The 16,760-nt window shown below is 34.9% G+C and overlaps 1 protein-coding gene and 1 long non-coding RNA gene across 2 annotated transcripts; one reads left to right on the plus strand and one right to left on the minus strand.

The window, feature by feature from the left end:
- Window positions 1-3,647: 3,647 nt before the first annotated feature.
- LOC111195784 (uncharacterized) lies at window positions 3,648-6,985 on the minus strand. Its single transcript, XR_007440976.1, has 2 exons — window positions 5,435-6,985; window positions 3,648-3,988 (listed from the first exon to the last, which is right to left on the minus strand). It is a non-coding gene; the product is annotated as an uncharacterized LOC111195784 (long non-coding RNA).
- Window positions 6,986-8,426: 1,441 nt separating this feature from the next.
- tdo2a (tryptophan 2,3-dioxygenase a) lies at window positions 8,427-16,729 on the plus strand. Its single transcript, XM_007245507.4, has 12 exons — window positions 8,427-8,506; window positions 8,745-8,847; window positions 10,295-10,385; window positions 10,614-10,684; window positions 11,746-11,873; window positions 11,983-12,169; window positions 13,730-13,837; window positions 13,947-14,058; window positions 14,198-14,255; window positions 15,336-15,415; window positions 15,512-15,602; window positions 16,382-16,729. Exons 1-12 carry the CDS (start codon window positions 8,472-8,474, stop codon window positions 16,536-16,538), a joined length of 1,221 nt encoding a protein of 406 aa, XP_007245569.3. The 5' UTR covers window positions 8,427-8,471; the 3' UTR covers window positions 16,539-16,729.
- Window positions 16,730-16,760: the final 31 nt, after the last annotated feature.

The raw sequence follows: 16,760 nt of genomic DNA on the forward strand, positions 1-16,760 counted from the left end.
GAAGCTATGAAGCTATGAAGCTATGAAGCTATGAAGCTATGAAGCTATGAAGCTATGAAGCTATGAAGCTATGAAGCTATGAAGCTATGAAGCTATGAAGCTATGAAGCTATGAAGCTATGAAGCTATGAAGCTATGAAGCTATGAAGCTATGAAGCCCAAGAGGTAACTGCACACAATTATTAATGGTAAAAATGGGGGGTTTTGATGAATTTAATCAAATCAATCTTGCGAGAGGTTTGGAACATTATCTACTGCAATAACATTTGAATGGCAACTGGGCACTTTTTCTGTTTCAGTGTTGTTTCAACATTGTATGTTCAACCTTTGTATAGAAAAGGGAAAAATGTTTGCAAAAAAACTTTTATTTTTCTTCTCTCTGAGAAGTAGGATCTGTATAACTACAAACACTTTTTATTACTACAAGTAGCTAAAACTAGAAAATTCTATGGTTTACAGTGTTAACAATAAACTTATGGCAGTAAAGCTGAGTATAAAGATTGTTACCCACCACTACCAAACTGATTCAACATCTGAACTCGAAAACACAGCAATAAAACAAACAGAACATGAACATTACCACAGATAGTCACTGCCGAGAATAGAAATAAAAACATCTTTATTTGCTTGTCATTCATTTATAGGTTTATCTAATATGAACTTAATGTGTGGGTAATGGTAAGAGGTATTATCATTAAAAAAATCTGTTTTAACTTATTTCATTTAATAAGTAAAAAAAATCTACCCAAACCATACTGGCTCTATGTGAAAAATAATTTTCTCATATCAATTAACTGATTAACCGCTGTTGAAATGAAGTTCAGAAGTCCAGATGATTGATTTAAATATAAAAAAACAAAGGTTTTTATGGAGTGTCCTAATTGTTTCATATTTTAACTGTACACCGTACCAGTCACAAGTTTGGAGACACCTTCTTATTTATGTAATTTATTTTCTACATTGTAGATTAATATTAAAGACATGAACAATATGTATAAATGTAGTAAATAAAATGTAGTATATAAATGTATAAAATAAAAATATAAATATAAATGTAGTAAATAAAAAAATGGTAGTCCTCAACAATCCCCCCTTTGTTTTAATCATGTTTTAATCAATCATGCTTTATTCTTATTTTAGTTTTTATTTCCATTTTTACTGTTAGTCTTTTACATGTTTTTTTTTATTTGATTTCTCTGTGTATTTTCTAACTTGTAAAGCACTTTGAATGACCGTTGTGTATGAAAGGTGCTATATAAATAAACGTGCTTTGCCTTGCCTTGCCTCATGACTCTCCCTCATGAAGACACTGAGATTAAAATACCAGCAATGTGCAGATCTGTTCTCAAAGCTAAATGTGGCAGCTAACATTCCTGACTGGCCACCACCTTTAACTGTGGTAGGAGATGATTTGAGCAACTTACAAGATCAAGTCTTTTTCTGAATTGAATCTCCCAAAAGCTCCACTTTTGCCATCACTATGTGAGGGGCCGAGCAGAAAAAAAAAATAATTCAGTGGGTTAGATGAAAGTGCAAATTAAATCCCAGTTCTCAAAGTAAACTAGTCAAAATAAATAAAAATATAAAAGGAAAAGCTATTTTCCACTATTAAAATATTTACAAATATATTTACTTTTTGTAAGTTGTTTAACAAAACAACTCACTCAGTAACATTTCATTAAATTCCAATAGCTCTCAAACAAAATATACCCCATGAAAAAGAAAGGGAAACCTGTCAAAGTCCCCCCAAACAAACACAATAGTTTCCCCACTGAATAAAGACATGAAAGGAACACATCACAGCAAACAACCACAGATGTTTTCCTTTAACAATCAAATATATTTTCCTTTATTCTTAGATCATTTATTTAAAATAGTTTGTTGAAGCACATCTGAACAAAGTTCTGACTGATAAAATACAGAATATTCAAACATAAGTTATTAAACTTCTTATGGTTGAAATTACTGTTTTTCTTTTCCTGCAGGTTTTACTCTCCTTCTGTTGGTGGTTAAGATTTAAAACCATAAAAACAGTTTATTAATTAATTTCAGATTATTTCAACCAACGTGTCTTTCTGTGTATCTAAAATGTTCCCTTTCAAATATGTCCATATTTAGATTTATTGGCATTTAAACAGCTTTCTTTCATTTACGAAATGTAGCGCGAGTTAGACCCTTTCTTAGTCTGCAAGATGCTGAGAAACTGATCCATGCTTTTGTTTTTTCATGTCTAGATTACTGTAATGCATTATTCACTGTACTGCCCAAAACTACAATTGACGGACTACAGCTTGTTCAGAACGTTGCAGCCAAGTCCTAACACACACAAAAAAGAAAGAACATATAACACCTGTTTTAGCTTCACTTCATTGGCTGCCTGTGTCTTTTAGGGTTGATTTTAAAATTATTTTGCTGGTTTATAAATCTTTTAATGGGTTAGCACCTCTTTAGCTTAGCTTTCTACTAGTTCTGTTCTGATTATACTTGTATCTTTTTTATTTAAATGCTTTTGTTGTTCTTATTCTTATTTTATAATTTTTGTTTAAATTTTTTCTTTATTTTATTTTAATATAAATGTCTTATTTCCTATTTTATGAAATTGTTACTTTTTAATTGTTTTGTTTATATTACTTTTACATTTTGCTGATTAATTTAATTTTATTGTGAAGCACTTTGAGCTGCATTTTTATGTATGAAAGGTGCTATATAAATAAAGTTTATTATTATTTTTATTTTTTATGGCTAAATTTGTAAAAGTATTTTTTATGCTGTGTTACACATTCAGAAAAAACGGAATTCAGGAATGCACTTTTTATCTTGCCCTTTAGGGCTTCTCTGAAAATTAAAAGGAGTGGTTAAAACTACTATATTATATAACTTTAAAGTGTCCTTTCTGCTCAGTTCTCAGAGCTAAAAAAAATGCATGCTGGGTGTAAAATTAAGCAGGTGGTCATAATGTTCTGCTTGATCAGTGTTTAATGATGTGCAGTACAGTTATCTGAACACAATTGCTGGTACGCTGCACCTAGTGGAACTGAAAGCAATTGAACAGGAATGTTTGATTTTATAATCCTGGGTTATTTTTAAAGCATTTCTGTTTGTCATTAGCTTTGAAAAGTCTTTACAGCTCATACTGATGCCCGACCACATGAATCATTTCAGTCTTCTTGTGTAATCAGTGACTGAGCAGCTCTTCTTCCTGAAGACTGACATGTTCACTGATCTAAATACATGTGGGACATGAATTAAGGAGTGAGTGAGGGACAGACATTGTACGAACAACTCAACAGATGGGACGAGCATTCAAAGTGTCTTGAGGAATGCACACACTGTGGTACAAATATACATTTTAGAAATGCACCAAAGTGATTGAGGAAGACTTAAATATAAAAACTGTTTAAATTAAGCTTTAAAACTATTAAAATACAATAAAAAAAATGTTTTTGAAATATAAAAAACAACAAATCTGCCCCTTTGTCCTCATTTAAGAATACATTCTGGATTAAGACATTGCCAGATGCAGCAGAGCAACATCAAACTATGACGGACATGTCAAATGTTTAAATGAATTTAATTGTTGCAGTTTCATACATACAGAATCAAGCAGAATAATATTTATCATTTAATGTTTGAAATAAAACCAACAAATCTTTTCCAGACACTTTTATTCTGCACTAAATGAATTACAGATCTGTCCACTGCATTCAGAAACACTGAAAACTAATGTAATATTTAGCTTAAAACATTGGATCAAGCTGCATCTGCTGTGGTGAAGAGATGGTAGGGCAGACCAGAGACATCAACCTGCCCAGTTCCCAGAACAAGCTTTCTTCACTTTTTCAACCAGTCCAGTCAAGAAAGACCAGCTTGATAATCCTGCTCATCCACTGTAGCAGAAATGGTCTAGGTCTAGGACATCTGAGGAGCTTGTGGAAGCACTGAAAATGGACCTGCATGATCTTCAAATGAACACAGACACCAGTGAAGAACTGCCAGGGGAACAAATAAAGCAAGAAAATGTTTAAAACTGTGTTCAGTATTACAATGTAATTCAATGTTAATCTGTAATGCTCTGTAATACATACAGCCTCTTTCTCACTCAACATTCTTCTAAACAGTTGTATAAAATCCTAAGCTCAAATAGGATTTTAATTGTCTGTGGTGGATGAACTAATAATATTTATCTTAAACACTTAATGTACATGTTAATCAGAAATTGTGAATGTGCCCTAAATGGCAATTCAATTCTTTAAAATTTGAATTAAGATTTCTAACGTGGAAAAAGTTGAATTGCAAGTCAAATAGCAGTAAGTAGAATTCAAATAATATAATACCCAATTTAAGTGCATTTATAAACATTATTGTAGAGACCACAAATTAACATTAAAATAAACTCTATACAACAGATTCAGATTACAATTGAAATATATCTTTCAAATAGTGGAAAACAACAGAATAACACTTTATTTTCCAGAATACATTACTTTATCAAAGTCTTTAAAATGGTTGCCTAAACAATTTGGGTCATATTTAATGTTGCAGAAAAGATATTCACACCAGAAAGATGCCACCTCAAAAAAAAAAAAAAAAAAAAAAAAAATGGTTGACTATTAGACAAATCATTGTTACCCTGTTAAGTACTTTAAATAAATGAGAATTAAATTTACCAAAACATTGTTTAATTTGATTACACTGATTACACATTAATGTGAATGTTGGTGCCTGTACTTCCATGTGGAAGAAAAATGTATGTTAAAACTCCCATTCTCACTGATTTAATATGTGAATAAATTTCTCTCAATTGCAATTAATTCAATTTTACTCCCAATTCATTTCAACAACCTGTAGGGTGGATTCAATTCACATGACATTAAATTCTGAATTTTACTCATTCCTGGTGTGAATATGCTGATTCAGTTAAAAGAAATAAATAAAAAGAGTCTGCTGCACAGAAGTCAGTGGTGGCCTGATAAGCATGGATTGCCTCAATCTACATTTAAAGATGAAAGAAAAGCTAATTTTAGGTTTGGATGGGCTAACTTTAAAACAATCAAAGAAGAGGATAACCCATTTACTCCCCGGTGCTCGACAAATACAGAGCCCAACAAAAGCATTGTGTAACAATCTTGAGAATTATAACAAAATTCTTTTAGTTATTTAATGGGTGAATAATATACATATATATGTAAAACAATGAATTATTTAGTAACAAACTAACCTAATAAACAGACCCATTTACTTTGCTCTCCCTTTGCAAGGCCTGTGTTTTTTTTGGTGTGTATTCTATAAACTTTCTTCCAAAAAAAAAAAAAAAAAAAAAAAAAAAAAAACACCTTAGCACTTTTACCTGTTATGTTAAAACAAAACCCATCAGAAGTAAATTAGTTTAGCTTTAAATTAGTTCTAACTTTGAAACTAATCATTGAAAGACTTACTTGCAGGATCCTTGAGACACTCACAAACAGAGATTAGAGTAACAATCAGCCCAGTTATAGTGGAGTTTCCCGCCTTTAGGAGTGGAACATACCATTCCTGAACTCGGGCAGGGGGTATTGTAGTGTTGCCTTATGTTTCTGCTGTATAATTAATAAAAACACTTATTTGTTTATTTATTTATTTATGCATCAGTGTTTTTTCCATGCTTCAGTGTTTATACCTTTTGAGTTTGTAGTCCTAAAGTTGACGTATATGTTTGATAATTTAGTCAATTAAAGCTAATTCAATTGGATTGGCTGGAGGGAGGGGCTTAGGGTTTATAAAGAGCAGGCTCAATGTTTTGAGTATCATTTACACCCTTGGACAAGCTATGAAGCTATGAAGCTATGAAGCTATGAAGCTATGAAGCTATGAAGCTATGAAGCTATGAAGCTATGAAGCTATGAAGCTATGAAGCTATGAAGCTATGAAGCTATGAAGCTATGAAGCTATGAAGCTATGAAGCTATGAAGCTATGAAGCTGCATCCAAGAGGTAACTGCACACAATCATTGATGGTAAAAAATGGTGGACTTTTGTGCAACTGAATCAAATGAACCAGTTGATTTGGAAAAAGTAGATCTGGGTCTTTTTCCAGATCCTTTCATTTTACAAATGCTAATATTTTGACACATTATGAGCAATAAATAATAATGCAATGCAACGTGATTGATTTTTCTCCTAAAGAAAAGAAAAAGATATAATGCTTTGCATCACTTTTAAAGTGTGGCAATGCTATGTCATTTTGGCAACAAACACAGTTCTGAGATCAGATTTTTATACTCATTTAAAAACATTTGGGGAAGAAATGTCTGTGCTCAGATCAGCTGCTTGCCATGCTTGCACTTTTTCGCACAGTCCGAAAGTTCGGGAAAGACTTTAAATGTTCTGAAAATGTGAGGTAATGAAACCTGTTTTGGGGCAGCCATGTGCCTTTTTTTGTGTTTTGATTCTGACTTTAAAGCAGTGTGACAGAACTGATTCAGATGAATAAATTCAGTTTGAAGCTAAGTTTTGAGTTTGACTTCACTTCACACAAGCCAACCTTCTACTCAAAACCTGAAATTTCAGCTCTTTGCCTCTTGTCAGTGCCAAGACTATAAATAAAAACACCTTTTGCTTGTGTCCTTCATTCATTCCTTTATATGTTAATGCAATATGATTTTCATTTAAGGGTATTGGTAAGAGAGGTATATTGTTGTAAAAAATGTTTTTAATTTTTTTCATTTATTAAGGTAAAAAAAAATACCGAAACCAATTTGGCTGTATGTGAAATATATTTTTCACAAATGAGTTACCTGTGATTAACCCCAAATTTTTTGGGGAAAAAAAAGCTGAGACCAATTTCACCAACCACAACCAAGTATGATTACGGTCAGACCTTTAGAATGAATAAATCACTTAAATAAAATCTGTCTGGTCAACATAAAATAACAAATCTCAAAAATCAACACATTATGCCATTATCTAAAGAAATTCAAAAACAGTTGAGAAAGTTGCACCTCAACAACACACACACATATATATATATATATATAAACATACACTATTTTTTAGATGGCTAAATTTTTTTTGTTATACATGCAGAATTATTTTTTTTTTTTATGAAAATACCCTTCAAGGCTTCAGTAACATTTACATACCACATATAATATTTTTTACTTTAAAAGATTAAGAAAAATGTGGATTATACTGTAAATTAAATTTAAGACAGTAAATTACTTTGGAATTTCAAATATATAAAAAAAATCTGTCAGTTTGTCCTCCTTTAAGAATTCATACTGGTTCTATGGTGGAGATTGCCAGGTCAGGCTGCAGCAGAGCAGTACCAAACCATAACATGTTTGGGAACGGGAAACACTTTCTCCCAGTTGGTATTAGAGATACTGAGATTATTTCAGAGAGAGAGAGAAATGACAGCTATAAGGCATAGGGTACTAATTTTCTGCTCCCTATAAGATTATATATTTCTAAAACTCTAAAATGTTTAGAAGTAATTTCTTCAGTTTTATTAGTATAAGTACAGTATATAATCTCTAAATTTGAACAGTTCAAACACTATTAACACTGATGAATTGAAGGTCAGATGTCCATATGATTAAAATGTGAAAGTAAAATGTGTTCTAAAATGTGAAGGTTTTCATATAGTGTGCTAATTGTTTCATGTTGTGTATTGTACCAGTCAAAAGTTTGGACACCTTCTTATTCGTTTTCGTTTTTATTTTATTTTTTTCTTTAATTTATATTCTATGTTGTATATTAATATAAAAGACATGAACAATTAAGGGCCTCCACAATCCCCTGATCTAAATCTGATTAACTGAGATGATGATTTAAGGTGATTTGGGATGAGCTGGAGCTTCACAGCATAAAGGAAAAGTAGCAACTATTGCTCAGCACCTCCAGAAACTCCTTAAGACTCTGAGAAAACTATTCCAGGTAACTCTACCTTATGAAGACACTAAAATTAATGTACCAAGAGTGTGCAGATCTGTCCTCAAAGATAAATGTGGTACTTAGAAGAATCTGAAGTGTCAAAGGTAAAAAACATATTCTGGTTTGTTTAATACTTTTTGTTTACTATATAATTCCATGTGTTCCTGTATAGCTTTTATATTTTCAATAAACAAACAAACAAAAACATAAAAAGTAAGAAAACACATTGAATGAGAAGAGGTGTGTCCAAACATTTGACTTTTACTGTAAATACACATGCGTTTCTCCGACACACGTGATATAAGGAGTCATGGGGATCACTGTGGGACGATGTGGATTTGGGTGTTTTGGTAGAAATCCCATCTAGATAAGAGGAAGAGTAAAGTACAGAGAGTCCGGCGGCACGTAGGAAGGTGGAGTGGGTGGGTGGAGGGTGCTGGGGGAAGCAGCTGATTGGCTGTAAAATGAATGAGAGCAGCATTTAAAATGCAGTGCCACACGCCGGTCTGATCTAAAGCGAGGGAAACTGGCTGAGTGTGTGCTGCATGTTAACGCGTCAGACATGAGTGGATGTCCTTACTTCCAGAGAAAACACCTGTGTGTATTACTGCACTGAGGACATACTTACCTCTGATCTACATCTAGTAATCAGACACATCAGACTGAATTACTTTATTCAATTAAACCCAATAATTTCAAATATAATCAAACCAAAAACTACTTTTTTTTTTTTTTTTACTAGAAACATTCATCTGGAGAGAAAACATACATAACTTTGCTTAAACGTTACTTACTCTCTGTTTTATTTGTTTGTTTATTTGTTTACTTGTTATAGGCTGGCAGGTAAACAGCTGGTGAAGGAGGAGGATGTGGATGGTGCCCAGACCGGGGTCAACAAGGCCAGCAAGGGTGGCATTATCTACGGAGACTATCTGCAGGTAACACACACACACACAAAACACACACTAATGAGCCAAAACAGTAGGACCAGATATCAATGTTTCAATATCAAAGTGAACTTGATTGTATCAGAGTTTTACAATGAGTGGACCAATAAAAATGCTCCAAAATGGCTTTAAATAAAACATTTTACAATGACTTCCATAAAAAGTTAAGAATTTAACTGTTTGAGATACAACGTTTTGTGTGGCACATACACCAAATTAACATTGAAAACACACTGAAGGTTTTTTTTTTTTTTTTTTTTTTTTTTTTTTTTCGAATTTAGTAGCATGTACAATTTATATATAAAGATAAGCAGAAGCATTAAAATTAGATGAGACAAAACATTAGGACTGAGTGAAGGCATTTCTTTTTAATGTTTTAATTATATGGTTTCAGTGCTGCATGTAAAGTCAAATTAAAAGTAAAATTCAAATTTGTATTGATTTTTTTAATTAAACTAAATATATATTAATTAATCTCAAGCAAATTTACTGTCTTGGAGATACATGTTTTTGTTGAGAGTAATGGAGATTTCCTAAGACACTTTCACAAGCTCCGGATCGGATCCAGATGACCGGACTGTTGGAATGATTCCCAAATGACCCCACTGGCAGAGCTGAGCACCTACTGAAGGTGGTCTGAGGATAACCAGCGGAGCCCAAGGCTTATTGATCCAGGAGTGTGATAAACGCTATCCCACCTGCACAGAAACAACAGAAGTTCTACTGAGGCCCCAGAACACAGCAGTTAAATGTTGGCTGTGTGTGAAGAGGGAGACGGCACAGACACAACACACTGTGTTTCTGTACAGTGGACTTACAGGACTGACGGGATCTGCTGGGAAATGTTGGCATACCACAGATACCATGGAAATAATAGATACCACAGATGACACCTTCAAACGCGATGCAATCTGGAGACAAACACAGATATATTCATATATATATATTCAACATATATTCTGGCAGTTGTTCTTTATCAGAGAATTTGACAATGAATGGACCAATAGAAATGATTTCTTCAATAACTTCAAAATCATTTAGAATTTTTTTGCTCTAATTTTCACCAAAATGTTTTTTTTCTCAATTTTTAATATTGCTTCACATAATAAATTCAGTAAATAAAAATAGAAGTATGCATCTGTACATGAAGTGATTTTCACTTAGAATTTTGTATTAATAGTAAGTTAATCTTATTATTATTATTATTATTATTATTATTAGTAGTAGTAGTAGTAGTAGTAGTAGTAGTATATAATGGTTCAATTGTAAACAGATGTTTTCTGTGTGCATTACATTGAATGTGTGTTTATAAATCTACACCCTGTTTTTTTCTTTCTCCCTCTCTCTCTCTCTCTCTCTCTCTCTCTCTTTCTCTCTCTCTCTCTCTCTTTCTCTCTCTCTCTCTCTCTTTCTCTCTCTCTCTCTCTCTCTCTCTCAGCTGGATAAGATTGTCTCCTCTCAGCTGCTGCAGAGCGACCTGAAGGGAAATAAAATCCATGATGAGCATCTGTTTATCGTCACACACCAGGGTAAACACCCAGCTCTGCCAACTCTACACTGTATTTATATACACATTGTATATAGGTAATATAATTACATAAATCTATAAGTAAGTTTGAGTTAATGTAGCTTAACAGAGCAAAAATAAATATTATTTCAGGTATTATTGAGCTACAAGTTATTAATAATGTTGTTTTGTTGACATAGATCATATGCAATATGTGTTCTGTGTTTTTTTTTTTGTTTTTTTTGTGCAGCATATGAGCTGTGGTTTAAGCAGATTCTCTGGGAGCTGGACTCGGTGAGGGAGATCTTTATCAGCGGTCATGTGAGTATCGTCCAGCTTTACAGCGCCACCTGCAGGCTAACCTCACACACCGCAGTCAGCTGGTTAAATGATGAAAGTGATTCTGTTAGCTAAAGATGCTTTATTCAGAAACATATAGATACTGTTTTATTACTGCTTCAATCAGTTCATAGTGGGTACTGAACCATTCTCTATAGATAATAAAAATGTCATAGTGGATACGGAGTGTTTCAGTATGGATAATAAACTACTCTCAGTAGATAATTACCAATTCATAATGGATAGTGAATAATTCAGAGTAGATTCCGAGTAAATGTTGCTAGTTACAGAACAATTCTCTGTTCAGAAGATTTCATAGTGGATACAGAGTGATTCATAGTGGATAATGAGCAAATGTCAGCCCTGCATGCACGTAACAGTATTAAGTTGTCCTGACGTAAATTTTGGTCATCTGACGTCATCGTGACCAACATTCAACCTGAAATTAATGTCTATTAACATTGGTGATAAGCTGGAAGTAGATGCTAAACAATTCATAATGGCTGTTGAACTATGTAGGATAGTAAATAATTAACATATTGGATAGTTAATAATTCATGGTAGATACTGAGTAAATCATACTAGTTACTGAACAATTATCTGTTGATACTAAACACTTCATAGTGGATACTATACTACTCTCAGTAGATAATTAACATTTCATAGTAAACACTGATCAATTCATACTGGATACTGAATAATCCATAGTGGATACTACACTAGTCTCAGTAGATGATTAATATTTCATAGTGAATACTGAGTGTTTCATAGTGACAACTGAAAACATCAGTAGATAATGAACAATTCATATTGGATTTTGAACAATTCATAGTGGCTACTGAACAATTCTCAAAAGACGATGAACACTAATTTATATTCATAGTAGATTCAGAATCATTCATATAAGGTTAGTAATTACTGCATGTGCAATCATTTACAGTTGTTACTGAGTAAATCACAATGAATACAGAATAATGAATAGCTAAATGTATGTATCATTCAGGCACTATAAATATAAATAATTAAGTGAATATTTCCCTCAGGTGCGGGATGAACGGAACATGCTGAAGGTGAACACTCGGATCCACCGGATCGTGATGATATTCCGGCTGCTGGTGGATCAGTTTGCTGTTCTGGAGACCATGACTGCCCTAGACTTCTTCGACTTCAGGTGTGTGATCAGTCCTATACGTTACAGCAGATCAGGTGACCTGCTGCAGGATCTGACCACACCCAAACCAAGACTGAATTCTCCTGTTTCTTTAATTCACTGTTTGTAGGGAGTATCTCTCTCCTGCCTCCGGGTTCCAGAGTCTGCAGTTCCGGCTGCTGGAGAATAAGATTGGGGTCCCAGATAATCAGAGAGTTCCGTATAACCGACGCCACTACAGGGATATCTTCCGCGGCCAGGAGATCGAACTGCTGCTGCGCTCTGAACAGGAGGCCACACTGCTGCAGCTGGTGGAGGTACAGCAAAACCGCCACAGCAACCGCAGCAACACTACTACAACACCACCACCACCACCACAGCAACACCACCACAGCACCAACACCACAGGAACAACAGCAACATTATTACAGCAACACTACCACAACACCACAGCAACATCACTATAACATCAACACTGCAGGAACCACAGCAACACTACCACAGCAACATCACCACAGCAACAACACTATAACAACAACACTACAGGAACCACAGCAACATCACCACAGCATTCACACCACAGCAATGGCAGCTACACTACCACAACACCACAGCAACGACACTACAGCAACAACACTACAGGAACCACAGCAACGCTACCACAGCAACATCACCACAGCAGCAACACCACAGCAATGGCAGCAACACTACCACAACACCACAGCAACAACACTATAACAACAACACTACAGGAACCACAGCAACGAGACCACAGCATTCACACCACAGCAATGGCAGCTACACTACCACAACACCACAGCAACGACACTACAGCAACAACACTACTGGAACCACAGCAACGCTACCACAGCAACATCACCACAGCAGCAATACCACAGCAATGGCAGCAACACTACCACAACACCACAGCAACAACACTATAACAACAACACTACAGGAACCACAGCAACGATACCACAGCAACATCACCACAGCAGCAACACCACAGCAATGGCAGCTACACCACCACAACACCACAGCAACAACACTATAACAACACTACAGGAACCACAGCAACGATACCACAGCAACATCACCACAGCAGCAACACCACAGCAATGGCAGCTACAACACCACAACACCACAGCAACAACACTATAACAACACTACAGGAACCACAGCAACGATACCACAGCAACATCACCACAGCAGCAACACCACAGCAATGGCCACAACACTACCAAAACACCACAGCAACAACACAATGGCAACATCACTACAGGAACCACAGCAGCAACACCACCGGAACCACAGCAACTCCAACACAGCAACGCTACAACATCAACGCCACCACAGCAACACTGCCACAGCAACACTGCAATGCCAACACAGCAACAACACCACAGCCACACCACCTTGTACTATTTTTTTTTTTTTTTTTACATATGAGAATGTGTAGGATTGGCACTCTTACAAGCATACTTGTAAGTCTAATTAAAGCCTATGATTAAACCAATTATAAGCCTACTAATAGTGTCTTGTAAACCTACTTGTAGCCTGTATATTACATACTTGTAAGCCTACCTTTAGCCTTAATTATGCCTAAAAATATACATGTAAGCCTAATGGAAACCTATGATTAAGCCAATGATTAAGCCAATGATAAAGCATACTTATAACATACTTGTAAGCCTACATACAAATAAGTGTACTTGCAGCCAGCATATAAATTACTTGTAAAGCTACATTGTAGCCTATTTTTAAGAATACTTGTAGTTTACTTGTAAGCCTCATTTGTAGATCAGTACTGCTTGCAGCTACATGTCTTCAAAATATTCTGACCTGCTGGACTGTTTTTCGTACCAATTGTATTGCAGAAGTGGCTGGAGAGAACGCCAGGTCTGGAGGAGGACGGCTTCAACTTCTGGGGGAAGCTGGAGGTGAATATTTTTGAGGGTCTGAGAAGAGAAAAGGAGAAAATCGAGGTTGGTATAGCTGGTATTTTACTGGTATTACTTTAGATTTCAGACATAAAAACAGGAAATAACACATCTCATACCACACCATCCCCTACCACCCCCTCCTTCCCGACAGCAACAGCCCGAGTCTGAGATGAAAGAGGAGATGATGGCAGATTTTATAAAGCAGAAGGAGATATTCGTCAGTCTGTTTGACGAGAAACGACACGACCATCTACAGAGCAAAGGTACACGCCCCCTCACCTCTGATTCACTGTTAAATATCACTTAGCTGACACTTAAAAACCTCTCAGCTGTCAATTACTGCTTTTACCGCATACTGCTTACTGTAAATCAGCTTAAAAGTGTGTGTGTGCGTGTGTGTAGGTGAGAGGAGGCTTTCCTATAAGGCACTACAGGGGGCCCTAATGATCTACTTTTACAGGTAAGAAATCTCTCATCAATGTAATATAAAAGGCTTAAAAAGTATAAATCTAAAGTTTAAAGTGCCAAATGTAGTCAATCAAACACATTTTGTGTGAAATATACTTCTGTAGTTTTAGAGCTGGAGCCCTGTATGCCCCACCTAACATTTACAATATAACATAGAATTATTTGGTGTGTGGTGGTTGCAAAAATAAATAGATAATATTACTGATAAATATTTTTTTATTAAACTTAAAATAAAATAAAATAAAATAGAATAAAAGCAGCTTGTTCCATTTGTTCAGCTTAATAATGCTTATTATGGAATTTTAGATATTTAGAGCAGGACAAGATCATTTTGGTAGGATTGATCCCAAATGATCCTTGCCAAAAAAAAAAAACAATTAGTGCAAAAACTACATTTTAGTTTTCTACAGTTAGTAAATAAACTAGTTTCAGACATATAATTAAATTATACATTTTACCCGGATCATGTTTCTGTCTGGACTGGCCATAGAAACGTTTGACTGGGATTCCTACCATCTTGTTTTCAATAAATTGAGTGTAATGTTGTCATGTGACCACTAGATGGTACAGGCAGTGTCTCCATATGAGGTCAAAGGGTCAATGTTTTAAAGAATTATGTATGATGATGCAAAGAAGCTGAAACATAATGCCTCCTTATTCCATTATAAAACTGCATCCTTGTACTGAATATACATCAGAGCATGTATGATGTTACTCCTGGTGATTGTAAAACTATTTGTTTCTGACATTACATTTGAGAGTGTATAGTTATTTAAGATTATAAAGATTAAGTAAAAGGCAAAATAAGAGCTTTGGTCTACTAATGATAAATCTGACCTCTGTATTTACCTGTGCACATAGTCATGTAAATGGTCACAGTCATATAAATGGAAACTTTGTAGTAGATAAAAAAGGATTACAATTAATTGTGGGAAATGAATATAAATGTGTATAATATATAATGTGTATATTATCCAGAAAACAAGTAAATAAAAATAAAAGAAGGCTGTGTTTCTGGCGGCACTCAAAGTGATTTATTGAAAAAGATCTTTTCTTACTGTTTCTCTCTCAGGGAAGAGCCACGGTTCCAGGTTCCCTTCCAGCTCCTGACCTCACTGATGGACATCGACACTCTCATGACTAAATGGAGATGTGAGTAACTTTACTAGACTAATGCTAATCATATTTGGGCTAACAGTTGGGCTTAAAGGGGTTAACTGAGCTCTGATTGTTTTTTCTGTTTCTCAGATAATCATGTGTGCATGGTGCACAGGATGATTGGCAGTAAAGCTGGAACAGGAGGCTCATCCGGTTATCAGTACCTGCGCTCCACTGTCAGGTAACACTGTCAGCCCTATGTACACACACAGCTCTGTAAAAAAACAAAATAATAAGAGACCTTTTAAAACTAATGAGTTTCTTTGATGTTACCAAATTTAAAATATCTGGAATATAATCAAGAGGAAGATGGATGATCACAAGCCATCAAACCAAACTGAACTGCTTGAATTTTTGCACCAGGAGTGGCATACATTTATCCAAAAGCAGTGTGTAAGACTGGTGGAGGAGAACATGCCAAGATGCATGAAAACTGTGATTAAAAACAAGGGTTATTCCATCAGATATTGATTTCTGAACTCTTAACACTCTTAACACTTATGTCAGCCATTTCTCATTTTCTGCAAATAAATGCTTTAAATTACTATATTTTTATTTGTAATTTGGTAGAAATATTGTCTGTAGTTTATAGAATAAAACAACAATGTTCATTTTATTCAAACATATACCTATATTTAGCAAAATCAGTAAAACTGATTCAGAAAGTAGTGTGATCTCTTATTTTTTCCAGAGCTATGTATATATGTATATATAGTAAAATATTTTATTTTATTTAGGAATGTTAATTCTTTAACACGTTTTTTTTAAGATGCTTCACAATACTTTTAGTGAAGGCACTGAGCATTTAAGCACTTTGATGCAGTAAGTATATAAAAAAATAGAGGTCTCTGATTGGGGAAACATTGTTGCATAATAATGATTGTTACTACATTGATTATTATGAAACACAGTCAGTCCACCAGGTACAAACTCTTTTTTTTTTTTTTTTTTTTTTTGCAGTGATCGCTACAAGGTGTTTGTGGATCTGTTTAATCTGGCCACGTTTCTGGTTCCGCGAGACTGGATTCCTAAACTGAACCCGAACGAACACTCGTTTCTGTACACGGCCGAGTGCTGCGACAGCTCCTACTGCAGCAGCAGCGACGACTCTGACTAGAGGGGGTGGAGTCAGACAGCTCGAGGACTTCAGGATACGGACAGAACACTACTGTTACTGTAATACAGCAGCATACTGTAATACACCTCATAACCAGTTCATTATTACTGGCTCACTGAATGAGTCACGTGGTTAAATACCGACCTGCATACTGTGTCATGTAGTAACTTTTTTTTTTTTTTTTGCCAAAACCAAAACATACAGCTTTTTCAGTTTTTTAAA

The sequence above is a fragment of the Astyanax mexicanus genome, chromosome 10 (assembly GCF_023375975.1).
Source record: "Astyanax mexicanus isolate ESR-SI-001 chromosome 10, AstMex3_surface, whole genome shotgun sequence".
Taxonomy (NCBI): Eukaryota; Metazoa; Chordata; class Actinopteri; order Characiformes; family Acestrorhamphidae; genus Astyanax; species Astyanax mexicanus.

Excerpts from the sequence above, each read along its gene's own strand:
- tdo2a (XM_007245507.4), top strand. The coding sequence starts at position 8,472 with ATGAGTGGATGTCCTTACTTCCAGAGAAAACACCT. Across the intron at positions 10,685-11,745 it reads AGATCTTTATCAGCGGTCAT|GTGCGGGATGAACGGAACAT; the intron begins GTGAGTATCGTC and ends TATTTCCCTCAG. Across the intron at positions 15,416-15,511 it reads TCTCATGACTAAATGGAGAT|ATAATCATGTGTGCATGGTG; the intron begins GTGAGTAACTTT and ends TCTGTTTCTCAG.